Below are 19,684 nucleotides of genomic sequence, written 5' to 3' on the forward strand. Positions count from 1 at the left end.
ACATGTAACCACTCCAGTGCTCCTTACTGTCACGCTGGAATCCACTGTCCCAGGACTACTCAATTCGCCTCCAACTACCAGCAGAGGTACGTTCTCAGATTCAGTGGTGGCTACTGGAAGACCACCTAAGTAGAGGAGTAAGCCTATCCCCACCGAACTGGATCGTGCTCGCCATGGATGTGAGCCTACGAGGGTGGGGAGTCCACTGTCAGGAACTGACGGCCCAGGGACAATGGAGCAAGGAGATTTGCAGGGCGGCCACTTGGAAATCCTTACACACGTTCGCTAGACATTACCGCTTGGATGTTCAGGATCCGTCGACGGATTCCTTTGGTAGCAGTGCTCTTCGAGCGGGACTCTCTGGGTCCCACCCCATTTAAGGCGGCTCAGGTATATCCCAGCAGCCTGGACTGATCCTGGTACGTACAGGGAAAGGAAAATTAGTTTCTTACCTGATAATTTTCGTTCCTGTAGTACCTAGGAACAGTCCAGACGCCCGCCCATGTGTTTCGGGAGAGTCCGCTCGTATTTCTCTGTTTCCTTGTCTCCTTACAGCTCCTGCAGCTGCAGATTATGGAGCTATTCGTTGATGCATAGTCTCAGGCAAGTTATACAGCGTTTCTTTTCTATTTTTGTAACTAGGGAGACAGGTTTGTTTGTCTCTTTAAAGCTATGTTCCTACTTGATCTGGTCATTGGTTGGGTTAAAGCAGTTTATTATTCAGCGGAAGTGCATGATTATATATATTCCTTCTGCTTTGATATTCTTTATACTGAGGGATCGTAGGTGGCACACCAGTATATCTAGGGGGTGCTTTTCAGCTTTTCTCTGACTCCATCTGCTGGAGGGGAGGTATAACCCAGCTTTTCTCTGACTCCATCTGCTGGAGGGGAGGTATAACCCAGCAGTCTGGACTGATCCTAGGTACTACAGGAACGAAAATTATCAGGTAAGAAACTCATTTTCCTTTTTCTCTCACATACAGACTCTCATTCACATGCTTACAAACATGCTCTCTCTCTTTCTCTCTTTTACACACAGACTCTCAATCACATACTCAGATGCTCCCTCTCCTAAACCAGCTTTCAATCACACACATACATGCTGTCTTTTTCTCTCACACACAGACTCTCATTCACATGCTTACAAACATGCTCTCTCTCTTTCTCTCATTTACACACAGGCTCTCAATCACATACTGACATGCTCTCTCTCATCTAAACCAGCTCTCAATCACACACAGACAAACATGCTCTCTCTTACTTGTACACACAGGCTCTTAATCATACATATACATGATCTCTCTTTCACACAAAGGATCTCAATCATACACACATACACTTTCACACAAACAGGTTTTCAATCACAAACTTACACATACAGGTTCCCAGTTGTAAACTTATATTCATTATCTGTGTCTCTCACAGGCAGGCTCTCAATCACAGACATAATCTCTTTCACATATACAGGCTCTCAGTCATTCACATACATGCTATCTCACTCACACACACATGCTTGCTTGCTCATTCACTCTCCCTCCCTCTCTTCCCGGAACTAGCGACAGCAGCAGCCTCCTCCCAACCCTAACCACCTCCATTTTCAGACCTCGCGGAACAAGGAGTCCCATCGGCCGCAGGGGTTGACGTTCTTCTTCATTTTTCTCTGAGCAGCGCTGCTCATTCCTCCGGCCGCGCTTCTCTTCTGTTCTTTGGGCCGACGCTGACTACACTAGCATGGTTTCTTCTTCCTGCGCGCGCACCCGCTGCCACTGACTCCAGCTGTCCTGCTGCATTCCGCCCGGGCTGACAGCATTTTAAGACCGGGTGGAGGAGGACCGGGGAGCAGCCGGGTCAGCGGGGGATCGGGAAGTGTGGCAACACACCTGCGTGTTCTTGGCAACACACTGGTGTGTCGCGACACACCGGTTGAGAACCACTGAGCTAGAGAATGAATAGATTTTGTTTTGTCTGCTCTGTGTGTGAATATGTGCGTTCGGTGTTCAGATTCCTGTGTGTACCAGGGTTCTCCAGTTTGGTGGTTAGCAGTTGTACAATAATAATAAAAAAAAAAAAAGTGCTTGGGTATAGTTCATATTGAGTGACTGCAGGTGGCATGCAATTTTATGTACTAGAGGTACAGTGAAGTTTTTGTTCTCTGTCTCCATCTGCTGGTTAATCAGTTGTCCAGACTGATCTGTGAGACTTAAGGAACGAAAATTAGCAGATGATAAACAATTTTCCTATTTGTAGTATTTAAGATCTTTCTTTTAAGTAAACACAATTTTAGTAATGAATTTTGCGTATATGTTGAAGTATAGCCAAAATGGAAAACTGCCTATCCTGTTTTTTAAATAACGTACAATATTTAACTTGTGGATAAGTCATTGACTAGAATTTTTTTTTTAATTAATTTTTTAATTAGATGCACAAGTTTATCATTGACTATTTTTACTATAGGAGCCCCTCGGTTAAAATGCCAAGAACTGTTGAGCCATGTGATGTACACAGTGACAGACTCGATGAGTCGTGCTTCTTTTGGAGCTGATTATAGTAGCATACTACTAAAAGATATTCTGTCTGTTCGAAAATATTGGTGTGAGATACAGCAGCAACAGTGGACAGGTATTGTGTGTGAAATATTTATCATAACACCATTTTTTGTTTCAATTTGCAGAAATACGTGTACATATATAAATAGATACTATATCTCATATATCTATATAGATATATGTATATGTGTGTGTGTGTGTGTATATATATATATATATATAGATAGATATAGATATAGATATAGATATATATATATATAGATATAGATAAATACACATGAGAAAGAGAGCATATTTTTTCAGCCTAGTTTCCTATAGGGAAGCTGGTATTATATGATCATTGTTGGTGTCCTCCCTAATAATTTTTTTTATCATACATCCAATTTCATTCACATTTGCTTTACAGGTAGTAGAGTACCCAGTCACCTCCAACTCGCACTGATCTTGACACTTAGAATACCTTCTTCCTTTCGTTTTCTATAGGAAAACAAGCCAGTTTTGTTGAAATCTCATAGGTCAGATCAAATGTGATTTATTTAGTTATTGACTCAATTTAAAAACTGCATTTATATAGAAGGGCTCCATGCGTGTACAATACATTCAACATAAAATTACCAAGGCATAATAGACACAAAACACAAAAAAATAGCATCTTTTCTGTTTTTATCTTCTGGTTTTACAATGTTTGTTTTATTTGGTTTTGTGTTTGTTTATGAATATACCTTTGTTCTCTTCACAGAATGTTGGATGCAGTGAGCTATCATATTTTTTAAACATAAAACAGAGCAGAAAATCATCATCAATAATTCCCAACTAATAAAATATACACAGTTGAGCTAACTAAAAATCCCAAAGAACCAAAAATAAATTATCAAAAGCAGATATAAGTAACCAGCGGTATATATCTTACTGAAGTTGAGTATTTGGAAAGCTGGCTTGCCATTGTGACACTGACATTCTCCCAGATCAAGCAGGATGGTAGTCCTCACATATGGGTGACATCATCAGGATGGAGCCCAATCACGGAACACTTTTGTCAAAGTTTCTAGAACTTTGACTGGCACCTACTGGGCATGCTCAGAATGGCACTAACTGTGCAACAAGCAGGGATCCTTCTTCAGTCTCTTTTTTTCCCAGTGCAGCAGTAGCCTCGCGGATTTCTGGAGCTCTCTGAGAATTCCTCAACTTTTCCTCACAGAAACGTATTTCAAAAACTTTAAAATTTTTCCCCATCCCGGGGTCCCCCATCGACCACCGACTTCCATAGACGCCGGTATGTTTACCTCGTCCTTTGCGGTCTGTTCCCGGCGGTGTTTTCATTGGTGCCCGACGGCCACCGACCGCACGCCGCTCATATTTTCAAGAAAACATGGCGACCAGGTTCCGTAAGTGCCCGAGGACCATGTCTGTTACGGACTCTCACGACATGTGTGTCTTGTGCTTGGGCCCCATTCACGATGTCCAACAGTGCACCAGCTGTGCCCGAATGATGCCAAAAGGCCGCAGGGCCCACTTGGAAAAGATGGAACACCTTTTTAAGTGAGTGTCTCCATCTACTCCAGCCAAGGCTACACAGTCAAAAGCCTTCCTCTTCAACAACTCTGATGCCACCGAAATCTCAGCGCCATCGAAGCACCGGTGACCATCCTTCACCAAGCCTTTCATGTTCGAAGGCATCGACATCTTCTTCCTCTGTGCCGGAGAAGGATCAGACCAAGCATCGGGAAAAACACAGTCATCGCCATCGACGGGATACTTCTTCCGATGCTGCCATTGACATCGGCATCGACGGAACCACCAGCCAAGAAGTCCCAGGGAGAAGGGGCCCGAGGCATTCCCTTCCGGCGCCGGTGCTGGGATCTGAGACTCCACTTATATATGTGGACCCTCCGGCAACGCCCTCGAGCCTCCAACCCCAATGGCTGTGCTGCCAACGCCAGCCTTCCAGGAAGAATTGGACCAGATGGTCCAAGAGGCAGTACTCCATTCACTTCGGGGATTCCAGTCTCCACCGGCACCAGCTCCCATGCTGGCATCTGACCCTATGCCTACCATGCTGGTTCTGCTTCTCGAACGCCTGGTACCTTAATCGGTGCATTGCCATCGGCTCCTGCTCCTGCCATGCCATCGGCATCTCCAAGACCACGACACAGATACCTATTCCATTGTCCTTGGATGAGGAACAAAATTTACCAATGCTGGAGCTGGTTCCAGGACCATCTGGTCTACTGCCACCCGACGTCCATCAAAAGCACAGATGCCATCACAGTCCTCTGTGCCCGCATTGGTGCCTCCATCTTTCTCATTGGTGCCATCTCCAGATCCAGCTGGATTTGGACACATACCTCGACCTGAATGCCTTCAAGGTGCTGGAGATGCACCATATGATCCCTGGGGTGATGATTTTTCTGACACTCAGGACTCTGATGAACTCCTGTTAGAGCCTTCACCCCCAGAAGAACGCCGCCACTCCCCTCCTGAAGACCTCACATTTGCCAGCTTCATTAAAGAGATGTCTGAATCCATCCCTTTTAAGTTACAAACTGAGGAGGATGCCAGGCACAAGATGCTTTGAGGTATTACAATTTGTCGATGCCCCTAAGGAAGTGATGTCAGTTCCAGTTCATGAGGTGCTCCTTGATTTGCTACAACGCACCTGGGAGCACCCTGGCACAGTTCCACCAGTAAATAGAAAAACTGATGCCACCTACCTGGTCCAGTCAGCTCTGGAGTTTCAAAAAGCCAACTGCCTCATCAATCTGTAGTCGTTAAGTCTGCTCAGAAGAAAGCCAAAAGATCCCGGCTTCATTCTTCTGCCCCTCCGGATAGAAAACAAAAATCTTTAGACGCTTTTGGACGGAGAGTCTTCCATGGCTCTATGCTGATGGCACGTATAACAGCTTATGAGCTATACATGACTCAGTACACAAGGAATCTTTGGAAGAAAGTCCAAGAATTCTCTGCAACCCTATCAGATGAATATCAAGAAGGGCTTAACACAATCCTTCAGAAAGGACTCTATGCTGGAAAGCACGAAGTGAGGGCAGCATATGATATCTTTGAAACTGCCTCGAGTATCGGCAGCAGGCATAAGCGCCAGGCACTGGGCATGGCTCAAGTCTTCTGACCTAGCCAGGAAATTCAAGAACGACTAGCAGACCTTCCATGTACAGGGAATAATTTATTTGGTGACAAAATTCAGGAAACAGTTGCGCAATTAAAAGATCATCATGACACCTTGCGTCAGCTGTCCTCTCCCCTCGGACTTCCCATCTATCACTAAGAGGTCTTTTAGATGGGATCCCTAGGATGTTTTCCTACAAGCCATGTAGGTATTATCCACCTTCATCCCGTACTCTGCAACCGCCCCAAAAGCCCAACCAGCTCCGCAGACTGATCCAGCAACGGGGTTTTTACTCCTTTTTAGAGAGCAGAAGTCAACCCTCGCCTCCCACACCCACTCCTGTGGGAGGCCGCTTGCGCCATTTTGCCGGCATATGGCACACAATTACTACAGTCCAATGGGTCCTGTCCGTGATCACCCAGGGTTACCTCCTAAACTTCCTCAAGCTACCACCAAACATTTCACCATGTCCAGCATGGGGGTCTAGTCAACCGCTCTCCTCTTCTCGAGGCAGAACTCTCGACCCTTCTGCAGTCCAAAGCCGTGGAACCAGGTACCTCGACTGCAGTGGGGTCAAGGGTTATACTCTCTGTATTTTCTAATTCCAAAAACGTCAGGCAGCATTCGTCCTATATTGGACCTACATACCCTAAACAAACATCTCAGCAAAGAAAAGTTCAGAATGGTAACCCTGGGCACCATGCTCCCTCTACTACAACGGGGAAATTGGCTCTGATCTCTAGATCTTCAGGAGGCTTATGCCCACATTGCCATATACCCTCCTCATCGAAAATACCTCAGATTTATAGTCTGCCACAATCATTTCCAATACAGAGTGCTTCCATTCGGCCTGGCATCAGCACCTCTGGTATTTACCAAATGCCTGACAGTGGTGGCAGCTCACTTACGACAATGAAATATCCACATCTACCCATATCTAGACAATTGGCTCCTAAGAGGTCCATCCCAGAAGGTAGTGCTTCACTCCCTCTGTTTTTACCATCAGCCTGCTATAATCCTTGGGGTTTCTAATAAACTATCCCAAGTCACATCTGACTCCATCACATACACGCTCGTTCATCGGAGCAGATCTAAACACTGTCCAAGCCAAAGCGTTTCTCCCAAAGGATTGAGCATGCACGTTATCAACCTTAGCCAAGGCAGTGCAGACTTGCCGAGCCACTACTCATCTATTAACCTTACTAGGTCACATGACATCCACGGTTCATGTGACTCCAATGGCTCGACTAGCCATGAGAGTAACACAATGGACTTTAAAGTCCCAGTGGTCCCAATCAAATCAACACATGTCCCACATTGTCCACGACACCAGCCAGCTTCGTCTCTCCCTAGCTTGGTGGATACAGGAGTCCAATCTACAGATAGAGGAGTACCCTTCCAAACTCTGCAACCTCAAATTACTTTGACAACAGATGCATCCAACCTGGGTTGGGGGGGCCCATGTCAACAACCGCCAAACCCAGGGAACCTGGACCACAGCGGAAGCAAAGCACCTGATAAACTTTCTGGAACTCCGAGCAATTCGATATGCCCTCTTCGCATTTCGGGATTGCCTCTCCAACAAGGTAATCCTGATTCAAACAGACAACCAGGTAGTGATGTGGTACCTTAACAAGCAAGGGGGCACAGGCTCTTACCTACTATGCCAGGAGGCAGCACAGATATGGGCCTGAGCTCTCTCCCATTCCATGCTACTGAGGGCGACCTATCTGGCAGGCGTGGATAATGTGATGGCAGACAATCTCAGTCGGACCTTTCATCCCCACGAATGGTCCCTAGATCCCACTGTAGCAAACCGAATATTTCACCAGTGGGGCCACCCGCACATAGACCTCTTTGCGTCAATTCACAACCACAAAGTGGACAATTTCTACTCTCTACACCACAGTCTCAACACACCTCCATGAGATGCCTTCGCCCACTCATGGTCAACGGGTCTTCTCTATACCTATCCTCCACTTCCACTCATCAGCAAGACTCTCGTGAAGTTACGGCAAGACGGGGGCACAATGATTCTAATAGCCCCTCACTGGCCACATCAGGCTTGGTTTCCCATCCAACGTGACCTCTCAATCCAGCAACCAATTCGCCTGGGCACAGATCCAACTCTCATAACGCAGAACAACGGACTGTTGCGTCATCCGAACCTTCACTCCTTGTCTCTGACAGCTTGGATGTTGAAAGGTTAATACTGCAATCGTTTGACCTCTCTGACAAGTGTGTCCCAGGTCCTCGTAGCTTCACGAAAGCCTTCTACTAGGAGATCTTATCGTTCCAAATGGAAAAGATTCTCCTCGTGGTGCACCACAAAAGAAATAGATCCTTTTTCCTGCCCCACAAAAAGGTTCCTGGACTATCTCTGGCACCTCTCGGAGTCTGGCTTACAAACTTCCTCCATCCAAGTACATATCGGCGCCATAGCTGCTTACCACAAAGGTGTAGGAGATGCCCTGATCTTGGCACAACCCCTCCTTCGATACAAACAAATTAGGAATTCCAGTGGGCAAGCAGACCCTGTCCACCTGGCTGGCGGACTGCATTTCTTTCTGCTACCAACAGGCAGGCATTCCACTACAGGAACACGTCAAAGTGCATTCAGTAAGGGCTATGGCAACGTCAGTAGCACACCTCCATTTTGTACCTCTTGCTGAAATCTGCAAAGCTGCCACATGGAGCTCCCTCCACACATTTGCAGCTCATTATTGTCTTGACAAGGCTGGCAGGCAAGATTCCATCTTTGGCCAGTCTGTCCTACGTAATTTGTTTCCAGTTTAATAACCCATCTTCTTCCTGCGATCCATGGATAAACTCAGGTTGCCCTCCGACCCAAAACCACCCCAGTTGTTGTGCCTGTTGCACGTCGTTGGGTGTTTTTGGCTCATTCTATTAGGGCATCCTATAGCTTGCTATTCACTCACATGTGAGGACTACCATCCTGCTGTCCTGGGAGAAAGCAGAGTTGCTTACCTGTAACAGGTGTTCTCCCAGGACAGCAGGATGTTAGTCCTCACGAACCCTGCCCGCCACCCCGCGGAGTTGGGTTCACTTACATTTTATTATTTTATTTTTAGCTCTTACTTTTTGCTACAAATGAGACTGAAGGGGGACCCCTGCTGGATGCAGGGTTAGAGGTATGCTGGGCATCCTCAGTGTGCCAATCAAAGTTCTAGAAACTTTGACAAAAATGTTCCATGATTGGGCTCCATCCTCATAATGTCACCCACATGTGAGGACTAACATCCTGCTGTCCTGGGAGAACACCTGTTACAGGTAAGCAACTCTGCTATTTTAATATACCTTTTCTTATTGGTTAGCACATGTCACCAACAGTCTCCGTTTGTTGTCTAGTTTCCTATGGAGTATGAGTCTTTGAAGCTTAATAATATCTTTAGTATTCAGAAATTCACATAATGAACATTGTCATAACCATCCATGTATTTCTTTACCAAGGAAGGAAACTTGACATTGTGAAATGTTGACATATCTCCTTGTTTTTATTTTAATCTCTTTTGGGCCCCTTTTAAGTAGGCATTTGTCATAATTATAAACTAGAAGAAATCCCTTAGAATTGTGGTCAGTCTATAGTTAGAAGCAGTATTTTGTCACCTATTTTAGAAAGAATATTAATATGTCCACTCCTAGCCATCTGAAATAAGCAGCAGTGTTCCAACTTATTTATAGAGTGCATATTCTGTCATTCTATCCCATTGAGTTTTGTTTGTTACCAGCCTAGATTTATTCCTTTGGAAGTTGGCTATTTTTTGAAAGCTAAATAAATTGCAACATTTCTTCTGGAAAGCTTTGGGCTACCATTTTTCAAAGGAGTCAGATCTTTTAATTTGACAACACACACTGTACTACCATTGATCCTCTTGGTGTGTTATTTTGCTTGTTTCCATTCCCTTTTTTTGTTATATAAAACCACCATACAGACAAAATCACTGTGTCATCTTGCTCCTTTCTTAGGGTAATAAAGACTTAAAAAAAATATTTTTACTCTTCCTTCTTGATGGAACTTTTCTTGCTTTTATGTTTGCAGGGTAAGAGCTAAATGTTTAATCACTGTTAAGATTATTATTTTTTTTTACCTTTTCTTCTTTCTAGCCCTCCATATTTAGTCCCCACTCTCGTCCAAAGAAATGCCTGCACAGCTGCAGGAACCCTTAGCCCCAGTGCTTGTAGAATGCCTCTTTTGATATGCACCTTTCCCATTGTTTGCAGACCAGCAGTGGTCTTTCTCATTTTATCACACTTATGTATACCATATTCATGACACGCTCAGGCTCAACTGGTCCCACTGAATGCAGCACAGCCCTTCAGCCTGAGCAACGGGGCAATCTTAGGAATGCATTTATAAAAGAATAAAAATCCATATTAAAGTAGCAGAAAAACTATTTTAAAAGTCAAGAATCTAGCTTTTATTAATTTGGTGAACACTTATACTGTTCTTATCAAAGCATTCACTTTATTAAGACATGCTTGTATTTTTTTTTTTCTACTCGCTCAGATTTTTTCTTTGTTTTTTTCACCAGTTTTTCTACTGTCTCAAATCCTAGACCCCCTGTTGCCATCACACACCCTTTGTTTTGCACTAGCATTTGCACCGTGCCAGTAGAAATCATGGATTCCTCTTCCGACTGAGGCCTGTAAGAGAAATATCTGTAGAGGCTATTCTTCTAGAGCGAGACTCTTGCAAACAGAAGTTCCCTGTACTTACCCGGATCAGTCCAGACCCCTGGGTTTTGCCTCTCCTCCAGCAGATGGAGACAGAAGTTTTAACAAGCTCTGTCCTATATCCTAAGGTGCCACCTACAGCCTGTCAGTATTTCTCTGTCTCCAGCAGATGGGGGAGGTGCAAGCCCTACAGTCTGGGCTGTTTCCCTAGGAAAAAAAAAAAGTCAGATAGGTTGAAGGCTAGGAATTGTTTCTGTTCCTTTAATTTCTAATTAGGTTTAAAAAGAAAGAAAAAGGTCAGAGACAGGAGCGGCTTTTTAGGGGGTTGTGAGGGCCCCAGGGGGCCATCCCTTTTGGTGTTTAGAGGCAACTGCTTTTAAGGGTTGAGGACCCTGTAATTAAGTTTAAGCAGCCTGGGGTGATACCGGGAAGCCCGGCTCACTCACCCCAGCAGGGCCAGAACCACGGACAGCGGTGGGCAAGTGTAAGGAATCAGGTAGGCGAGAATAAGGTAAAAGTAAAATAATATGTTTATTGATATACAATCTTAATAATTCTAAGTATTAAAGGTATACAGTTCTAAGTACTAAAATATACAATTCTAAGCATATACAGTTCTAAGTATTAAGAACAATTCTAAGCATATACAGTTCTGAGCATTAAGAACAATTCTAAGCATATACAGTTCTGAGCATTAAGAACAATTCTAAGCATATTCATCTGTATCCGTGCACAATATTTCGGCCAATACTCACAATATCCTTTTCATCAGCCTGTCTCAGAGAGAGAGCCCAGTACAGGCAAAAGGGACCCAGTCACTTCGTACGTCTACAAAGTGACACGCAGTACTTTGCTTGCCAGCAAAGCGAAAGTATGTTTCTCGCTCTCCCCACTTTGCAGCCATAGCTGTTCGTCCTTTATAGTCCAATGTCAACAAGTGTGCGTGCCAAACTAGACTGTGTGTTTGTGGGACAGGATTACTCCTTGCCAGCAGTTCCAGTCTAAACAATACTCAAGGATAGATAGTCAGGTCATCTTCACTCCAGGCCGAATGTCAGTGCTGCAGCTGATTCTGCAGTTTCCCTAACAGCAAGTTTTCTTTCTATAAAAAAAAAAACAAAAAAACCCCAACTTTGTTTAATCGACGCACCGACTCTCCTTCTCTTTTCAGCTAGGGCCAGGTAAGTGTACCGTCGTTTCTTTACTTTTTTTCGCCGCGTTCTTGTCTTGCTGCTGCAATCGTTGCTCCGATCGGGATGCCCCGGGGCTCTGCGCTCACGTGCCTTTCGAGGGAGGGCCTCTGCACAGATTGTCTCCCCGGAGAAGGACCTTCTGTTTTGCCCCGGGGGAGGAGGGGGGTCTGATTCACGCGCCTCAGTCCCCGAGGCGCGTGAATCAGAGCCCCATTTTGTGCCGGTCCCCGACGCGGCTGCCGGCACAAAATGGGGCTAGAATTTTTTGAATTTTTTTCGACCGACCACGCAGCCCGTGGTGGGGGAGGGGTTCCTGCCACCCTCCCTATCTCTACAGCAAATGGCCCCGGGGGGGTGGGCCGGCCTTACCGATTGGTCCTGCCTCTCCTGTGTCAGAGGATGACCCCGAGGGGGTTTCAGATTCCTCTTCTGTTTCCTCATTTTCTTCAGAGTTTGTATTGCTTCTTCAGAAGGTCTTTAAGGTCAGGAAAGTTGGGAAAAAGCAGGCCGGAGAAAAAGCTAATATGCAGGCTGGCCCGGAAGTGGTCCAGGTCCGAAGGGGGTTCGGAGCCATAAAAGGGGAAGCATCCCTTGAGGTCGGTGGCTAATGTTGCGGATTCGGACTCCTCAGAGCCGGCGGAGTGGGATCAGCAGCAGGACTTAGACCGCGGTACCCAAATCATGGAAGGGGACGACCCGGAGGTGGTTCATCTATTCAGGAAGGAGGAATTAGGGCCGCTTATTCCCGCAATTCTGGGGGAATTTGGTCTGGAAGTTCCGGCTGTGGAATCCTGGCTGGGGGCTATGGCTTCGGTATTGTTGGGCCTAAGGGGGTCTTGCCACTTCTTTCCCATTTCATTTTTCTGCGACGGACTTGTTGTTCAGCGAAGGTGAGTAAGGCTATGGATAGGCTATATCCTCTGCCAGAGGAGGCTTTAGACCTGCTCCGAGTTCCTAAGGTGGATGCGGTGGTTTCAACGGTCACCAAAAAGACCACCATCCCAGTCACGGGGGCGACGGCCCTCAAGAACCTGCAGGATAGAAAATTAGAACTTTAGCTCAAGAAGATTTTTGAGGTGCTAGCACTGGGAGTGCGAGCTGCCACATGCAGCAAATTTTCTTTGAGTGTGGGCCTTCGCTGGGTGCAGCAACTTCAGGCCAATGCTGACCTTTCGGAGGGGGAAGCTCTCCAAGCAGGTCGTCTGTAGGCGGCAGTCGCTTATAGTGCAGATGTGCTTTATGATCTGTTACAGACTTCGGCCAGATCCATGGTGTGAGCGGTTTCTGCACGCAGACTTATTTATTTATTTATTTTTAATTTTTATATACCGGAATTCCTGTATGCAATACAAATCAATCTGGTTTACAAGTAACGAAAAGGTTGCCCTGGTCTGGGAGGTTAGACCGGGGTTTTTTACATAGAACATTGAACAGTAACAGTCAACCATTGAACATTATTACATTATTACAAGGAACATTGCAAGTAACTATAAATATTTAACAAATGACAAATAACCTTATTCGTGTTTTGAATAGTACGTGTGTGTTCACCTTTTTTACAAGGAACTTTAGTATCGTTTATGGTCTGCAGTAAGTGGTTATATAAAGGTGCATGATGACTGTTAAATAGACATGTGATTAAGCAAGTACAGGTATGAAATTAAGTGTCAAGGTGTTAGTGACACCCTGCAATGGTTGGATCTGAAAGTCAGGAGGAGGTGCCTAGTTACACTCTGGGAGTTGGAACGCTTGCCTGAAGAGCCAGGTTTTTAACCTTTTTTTGAACTCTGTTAGATTTGATTCAAGTCGTAGGTCTGGTGGGAGCGCGTTCCATTGGTGAGGTCCCGCCGTGGAGAGTGCTCTTTTTCTTAGTGTTGATTTGGCAGGAGTTGCGACTAATGTGCCTTAGTAGGCGCTTCTGATGGGTCTGGAAGATAAGTGTGGACGAAGTTGAGTTTGTAGAGATATAGGTGCGACGTTATGAATTGCTTTATGAATGATGGTTAAGGTTTTATATAGGATTCTCTGTTTGATGGGTAGCCAGTGGAGGTTGCTCAAGATGGGGGTAATATGGTCTCTTCTATTAGTGTTAGTAAGGATTCTGGCTGCGGCATTTTGTGCCATCTGTAGGGGTTTGATGCTGTTGGAGGGGAGGCCAAGTAAGATTGAGTTGCAGTAATCAAGTTTCGAAAAAATAATGGATTGAAGAACGAAGCGAAAGTCATTAAAGTGAAGAAGTGGCTTTAGTTTCTTTAGTACCTGTAGTTTAAAGAAGCAATCCCTGGTGGTTGTGTTTACGAATTTTTTTAGGTTAAGTTGGTTGTCAAGCCAAGCTCCTAGATTCCTGACGTCAGTGGAGAGCTCAATGTTTAAAGATGTGGTTTGTGCCAGGCTAGGTGGGTGGGTGTTCGGGTTGTGTGAAATAAGTAGCAACTCTGTTTTGCTGGAGTTTAGAATCAGGTTCAGGCTGGAGAGTAGTTGTTTAATTGGTTGAAGACAATTCTCCCAGTAGGCGAAGGTTTTTTGAATTGATTCTGTGATGGGGATGATGATCTGGATGTCGTCTGCATAGAGGTATTGAGTAAGTTTGAGTTGTGATAGCAGATGGCAGAGGGGGAGGAGGTAAACGTTGAACAGGGTGGGAGAGAGGGATGAACCTTGAGGTACGCCTTGATCTGATAGGATGGGGTCAGATTCCTTGTTATTAATTCTGACCTTGTAAAATCTGTTTGATAGGAATGATTTGAACCAACTGAGAGCTGTGCCTTTTATTCCTATGTTTGATAGTTGTTCTAGGAGTTGTGAGTGATTTACCGTGTCGAACGCTGAGGATAGGTCTAATAGGACCAGTAAGAATGACTGTTTTTTCTCCAGGTTTACAAGTAGATTATCAGTGAGAGAAAGCAAAAGTGACTCTGTGCTTAGTGATTTACGAAAACCATATTGTGCCGGGGAAAGGATCTTGTGCTCCTCGAGGTATTCGGAAAGTTGTTTATTTACGGCTTTTTCCATCAGTTTGGAGATCAGGGGCAGGTTTGCAATGGGTCTAAAGTTAGCTGGGTCCGTTAGTGATGCAGTTGGTTTTTTCAGTAGGGGTTTGATGATTGCAAGTTTTAGTTGATTAGGAACTGTGCCCATGGCTAGAGAGGTATTGATGATTTCTGCAATAGGTTTTGCGACTGTGCTGGGGATGGCAGTGAGTAGATTAGTAGGGAGTGGGTCCGAGGGATGTGCAGACGGTTTAATTTTTTAAAGTAAATTTTCAATCTCCATGGCGGATGTGGGCTCGAATCATTCTAGTCTAGAATTAAGAGTGGGTTGGTATGTGCTAAGAGGTGTTGGAAGAGTTTGATGGGTTGTAAGGGAGCGAGTAAGGTTTGAGATTTTTGTTTTGAAATAGGAGGCTAATTCGTTGGCCTTGCTGAGCGCTAGCTGGTCTGGAATGGATGGTGGCGTTGGTTTGGTGAGAGATGATACGTAAGAGAATAAAGCTTTCGAGTCGAAGATGAAGTTATGAATTCTTTTTGCATAGAAGTCCTTTTTTGTTTTGTGTATGGCGTTTCTGTAGGTGTTGAGGGTGGCTTTGTAGTCCAGTCTGGATGTGGGTGTAGGGTTGTTTCTCCAGCTTTGTTCTTTGTTTCGTAATTTTTTGTTTTAGGACTTTGAGTTCCGGGGTGAACCACGGTTTTCTGTTGTCTCGTGCCGGTTGGATTACTTTTGAGGAGGTTGGGCAGAGTTGATCCGCTATTTTGTTCGTGAGTTTGATCCATGAAGTGGTGGCTGTGTTGGCGTCTGTGAGGTCTATTTGTTTGAGATCTTTGGAGCAATGTTCGGTGAGTAACTCCAGTGAGCATGGTTTCCTGAAATGAATGGTGGTTTTGGAGATGTTTGGAGGTGGTGTGTTTTTCATTTTGAGGGTTGTGTCTATGATCTGGTGGTCTGACCAGGGGATTGGTGTGCAAGTGGGATTGGTATGGATGGACCAGCTATCGTTGATAAATATGAGGTCTAATGTATGACCCGCTTTGTGGGTGGGCCCGCTGATTATTTGTGAGAATCCAAGGTGACTGAGGGAGGAAAGGAAGGTTTCGAAGTTAGTGGATTGAGGGATGGAGTCCACGTGAATGTTGAAGTCTCCCAGTATGATGGTTGGTTTGTCTGAGTTTAAGTGTTTGGCTATCATCTCTATTAGAGGGGAGGGGTTAGCCTCTAGAGTTCCTGGTGTGGCGTAGATGAGGAATATTTGTAGATGTTGAGATTTGAATATGGAGCATTCAAGTTTTGAAGTGGCGTATGATAGTTGTAGGGTTATTCCCAGTTGTTTTTTTGCAGCAAGTAGAATTCCTCCTCCTTTCTTTTTTGGTCTTGGTATTGAGAAGAGGTCGAAGGATTGTGTAGGTAATTGGTTTGTTAAGGATATGTCCGTGGGTTTTAACCAGGTTTCTGTTATTGCACATATGTCAGGGTTGTTGTCAATGAGGTAATCATTGAGAAGGTGCATTTTTTTTTTTTTTTTGGAAAGTGACTGTGCATTGAATAAGGTTAAAGTGAATAATGAGAGGCCTAGAAGTTGTGTAATGGGAGATGTCATGATGTTGGTTCAGGAACTGGTCAGTGGATGTCTCTTCCAAGGCTCAGCTCGGCTCCTTGCCTTGAAAGGCAAGTTGCTCTTTGGTAAAGATTTTGAGGACATGATTCAATCCCTGGGCGAAAATAAAGTTCATAAATTGCCAGAGGACCGGCCCAAGTCCAGAGGCTCGTTTGCGACTCGGCCTCGTTTTTGGGGTAATAGGAGGTTCCGCATGTCGCGGTCTTCTGGTCCTTCGTTTCGGCAAGGGTCAGACAGACAATAGTCCTGGTCTCAGTCCTTTCAAGGCCGACATTTTGGGAGACCCGGTAACCCCTGGTCTGCCCTGGGAGTTAAGTCTTCGCAATGAAATGCAGCCAGTCCATTTTTTGGTGCCAGTAGTGGGGGGCAGACTATCGAGCTTTTACAAGGAATGGACCAAATTGACTTCGGACTAGTGGGTCCTCACAGTGATAAGATTTTGTTCGGTGCCCTTGGGAGAAGTTTCTGGTGTCTCCATGCACATACCAGGAAAAATGAGAGGCTGTACAGGATACACTACAACGCCTTCTAGATCTGGGGGCCATAATACCGGTTCCTCCTGCTGAACGGAGACGGGGCCCGCTATTCAATTTACTTTGTGGTTCCCAAAAAGGAAGGCACTTTCTGACTTACTTTAGATCTAAAAAGGGTCAACAGATCTCTTCGGGTGCCTCGTTTCCGAATGGAGACCCTGCAGTCCGTCATCGTATCCGTGAGAAATGGGGAATATCTGGCATCTCTGGACCTCACAGAGGCATATCTGCATGTCAGCATCAGGGTCGCCCACCAGACATTCCTAAGGTTTTTCATCTTGGGGCATCACTATCAGTTCCAAGCCCTGCCTTTCGGGCTTGCCACTGCACCCAGGACTTTTACCAAGGTAATGGTCGTGCTGCAGTGCAACTTCGGAAGGAAGGATTGTTGGTGCATCCCTATTTGGACGACTAGCTGATTCGAGCCAAGTCAGAAGTACTTTGCCAGGCAGCGATCTGCAGAGTACTGCAGCTATTGAGGTTGCTCGGTTGGGTGGTCAACCTTGCCAAGAGTCTTCTAATTCCTTCTCAATCCTTGGAGTTTCTGGGAGCCCTGTTCAACACACAGCAGGGGAAAGTTTTCCTCACCAAGTATCGCATTTGTAAACTACAGGGATAGATTCGAGACTTACTGTACAAACATATCCCCAGAGTCCGGGATTACTTAAGGGTCCTAGGGTCGATGGCTTCCACGCTGGAATTAGTGCCATAGTCTTTCGCCCATATGTGCCCGTTACAATCAGCATTGGTTTCCCAATGGAATCCTGTCTCTGAGCAATTTCATCTGCCCCTTCCTCTTACGGATTCTGCATGGTCCAGTCTGGTCTGGACCATGCAGTCTGGTCTCGTCTTGGACAATTTGGAACACGGCGTTCCCTTGGTGTAGTGCCCGAGTGGACAGTGCTAACCATGAATGCCAGTCTTTCCGGCTGGGGAGCGGTTTGCCTGGGAAAGGCAGTGCAGGGACGATGATCACAGGAAGAATCCCAGTGGTCGATCAATCGTCTGGAGACCAGAGCAGTCTGGTTAGCCTTGCAAGCGTTCCTCCCGCTTCTTCGGGGGAAATCGGTCAGATTGTTGTCCGACAATGAAATCACAGTGGCCTATATCAATCACCAAGGGGGGGGGAACCAATAGACATCCAGTGGCAGCAGAGGCTCAACAGTTGATTCTCTGGATGGAGCAACACCTCCTCAGCATTGCAGCATCCCACGTAGCCGGGGTCGACAACGTTCAGGCGGACTTTCTCAGTCGGCATCACCTCTATCCCGGGGAATGGGAGTTGTCAGACGAGGCCTTCCAGTGCATATGCGAATCTTGGGGCACGCCCAGCATGGATCTCATGGCAACGTTCAGCAATGCCAAGGCTCTGTGCTTCTTTGCTTGCTGCAGAGAAACAGGAGCCGAAGGCGTCAATGCTCTGGTTCTTCCCTGGCCAACGAACATCTTACGTGTTCCCTCCTTGGCCTTTGATTGGCACAGTGATCCGGCGAATAGAGCGACATCCAGCGGAGGTGATTCTAATGGCTCCAGAGTGGCCGAGACGTCCCTGGTTTGTGGATCTCCTCAATCTAACAGAGCCGGAACCTCTTTGTTTTCGGGAGTCCACGGCTCTTCTCTATCAAGGCTCCATCTGTTTGGAAGAAGCAGATCGCTTTTGTCTAGCGGCATGGCTTTTGAGAGGCAACGGCTAAAGAGTAAGGGATATTCTGATGCTGTGGTGGCTACGTTTTTACGATCCCGCAAACCATCTATTTCCCTGGCTTATGTCAGGGTTTGGAAAGTATTTGAAGGCTGGTGCGTAGGCTGCGAGGTGAATCCATCTCTGGTGTCTGGATGGATTCATTTCTGGCGAGGTGAATCCATCCATGTCTGACACCGACGCCATCTCTGGCGTCGGTGTCAGACATTCTGTGTTTTCTTCAAGCCGGACTCTCGAAAGGCTTATCGTGTAGTTCCCTTAAGGTTATCTACAAGGTAAGATCCAGGGACTGGCATTGGCATTGCATCCAGATGTGGCTCGTTTTCTTCAAGGAGCAAAGCACTTACGTCCTCCGATCCACAATCCGTGTCCTCCTTGGAATCTGAATTTAGTGCTTTCAGCTTTGTGTGCTCCGCCCTTTGAGCCTCTAAAAAGGGTGAAGTTGAAGGAGCTCACCTTGAAAGTGGTTTTTCTAGTGGTGATTTCTTCGGCCCGTTTGGTGTCGGAACTACAGGCGTTATCTTGTAGACAGCCTTTCTTGTGGATTTCAGATTCAGGAGTTTCCTTGAGGACGGTTCCTTCCTTTCTTCCGAAAGTATTTTCCTCCTTTCACTTGAATCAGTTGGTGGAGCTTCCAGCTTTTCCAGATTTGGACCGGTTGGATCCAATTTGAAAGGACTTAAGAAAATTGGATGTTCACAGAACTTTGCTGCGCTTTTTGGAGGTTCCGAATTCCTTCCGGGTGTCAGACCATCTCTTTGTATTGTGGAGTGGACCAAGGAAGGGTAATGTAGCATCTAAGACTACGATAGCTCGCTGGCTGAAAGAAACTATAAGTTCCGCTTATTTTCTGTGTGGTAAAGTGGTACCGGTTGGTCTTCATGCTCATTCTACCCATTCGCAAACCGCATCCTGGGCAGAATGCCAACAAGTCTCTCCACAGGAGATTTGTAGGGCGGCTACATGGACGTCTTTACACACTTTCACGAGACATTATAGGCTGGATGTCCAGGCTCCGGATTCCGGGGTTTTTGGAGGAGGAGTGCTCCGAGCGGGCTTCTCCAGGTCCCACCCTAGGTAAGTTAGTTTTGGTACATCCCAGGAGTTTGGACTGATCCGGGTACGTATAGGGAAAGGAAAATTAGTTTCTTATCTGATCATTTTCGTTCCTGTAATACCACCGATCAGTCCAGAGTCCCACCCGTTATATGCTTGAGAGTAACGGAGAGTCCGCTCGTATTCCATTTGCTTTAATTATACTGAAGATCATTTGTTCTCAC

At 45.9% G+C, this 19,684-nt stretch overlaps 1 protein-coding gene across 1 annotated transcript in view; it reads left to right on the top strand.

Moving 5' to 3' along the window:
- Window positions 1-19,684, top strand: part of ATM (ATM serine/threonine kinase) — a 586,955-nt gene that overhangs the window by 32,607 nt on the left and 534,664 nt on the right. The window contains exon 5 of the mRNA XM_029602465.1: window positions 2,457-2,621. Coding sequence (XP_029458325.1) covers window positions 2,457-2,621 — 165 coding nt within the window. The remainder of the gene's footprint in view (window positions 1-2,456; window positions 2,622-19,684) is intronic.

This window comes from Rhinatrema bivittatum, chromosome 5, assembly GCF_901001135.1.
Source record: "Rhinatrema bivittatum chromosome 5, aRhiBiv1.1, whole genome shotgun sequence".
NCBI lineage: Eukaryota > Metazoa > Chordata > Amphibia > Gymnophiona > Rhinatrematidae > Rhinatrema > Rhinatrema bivittatum.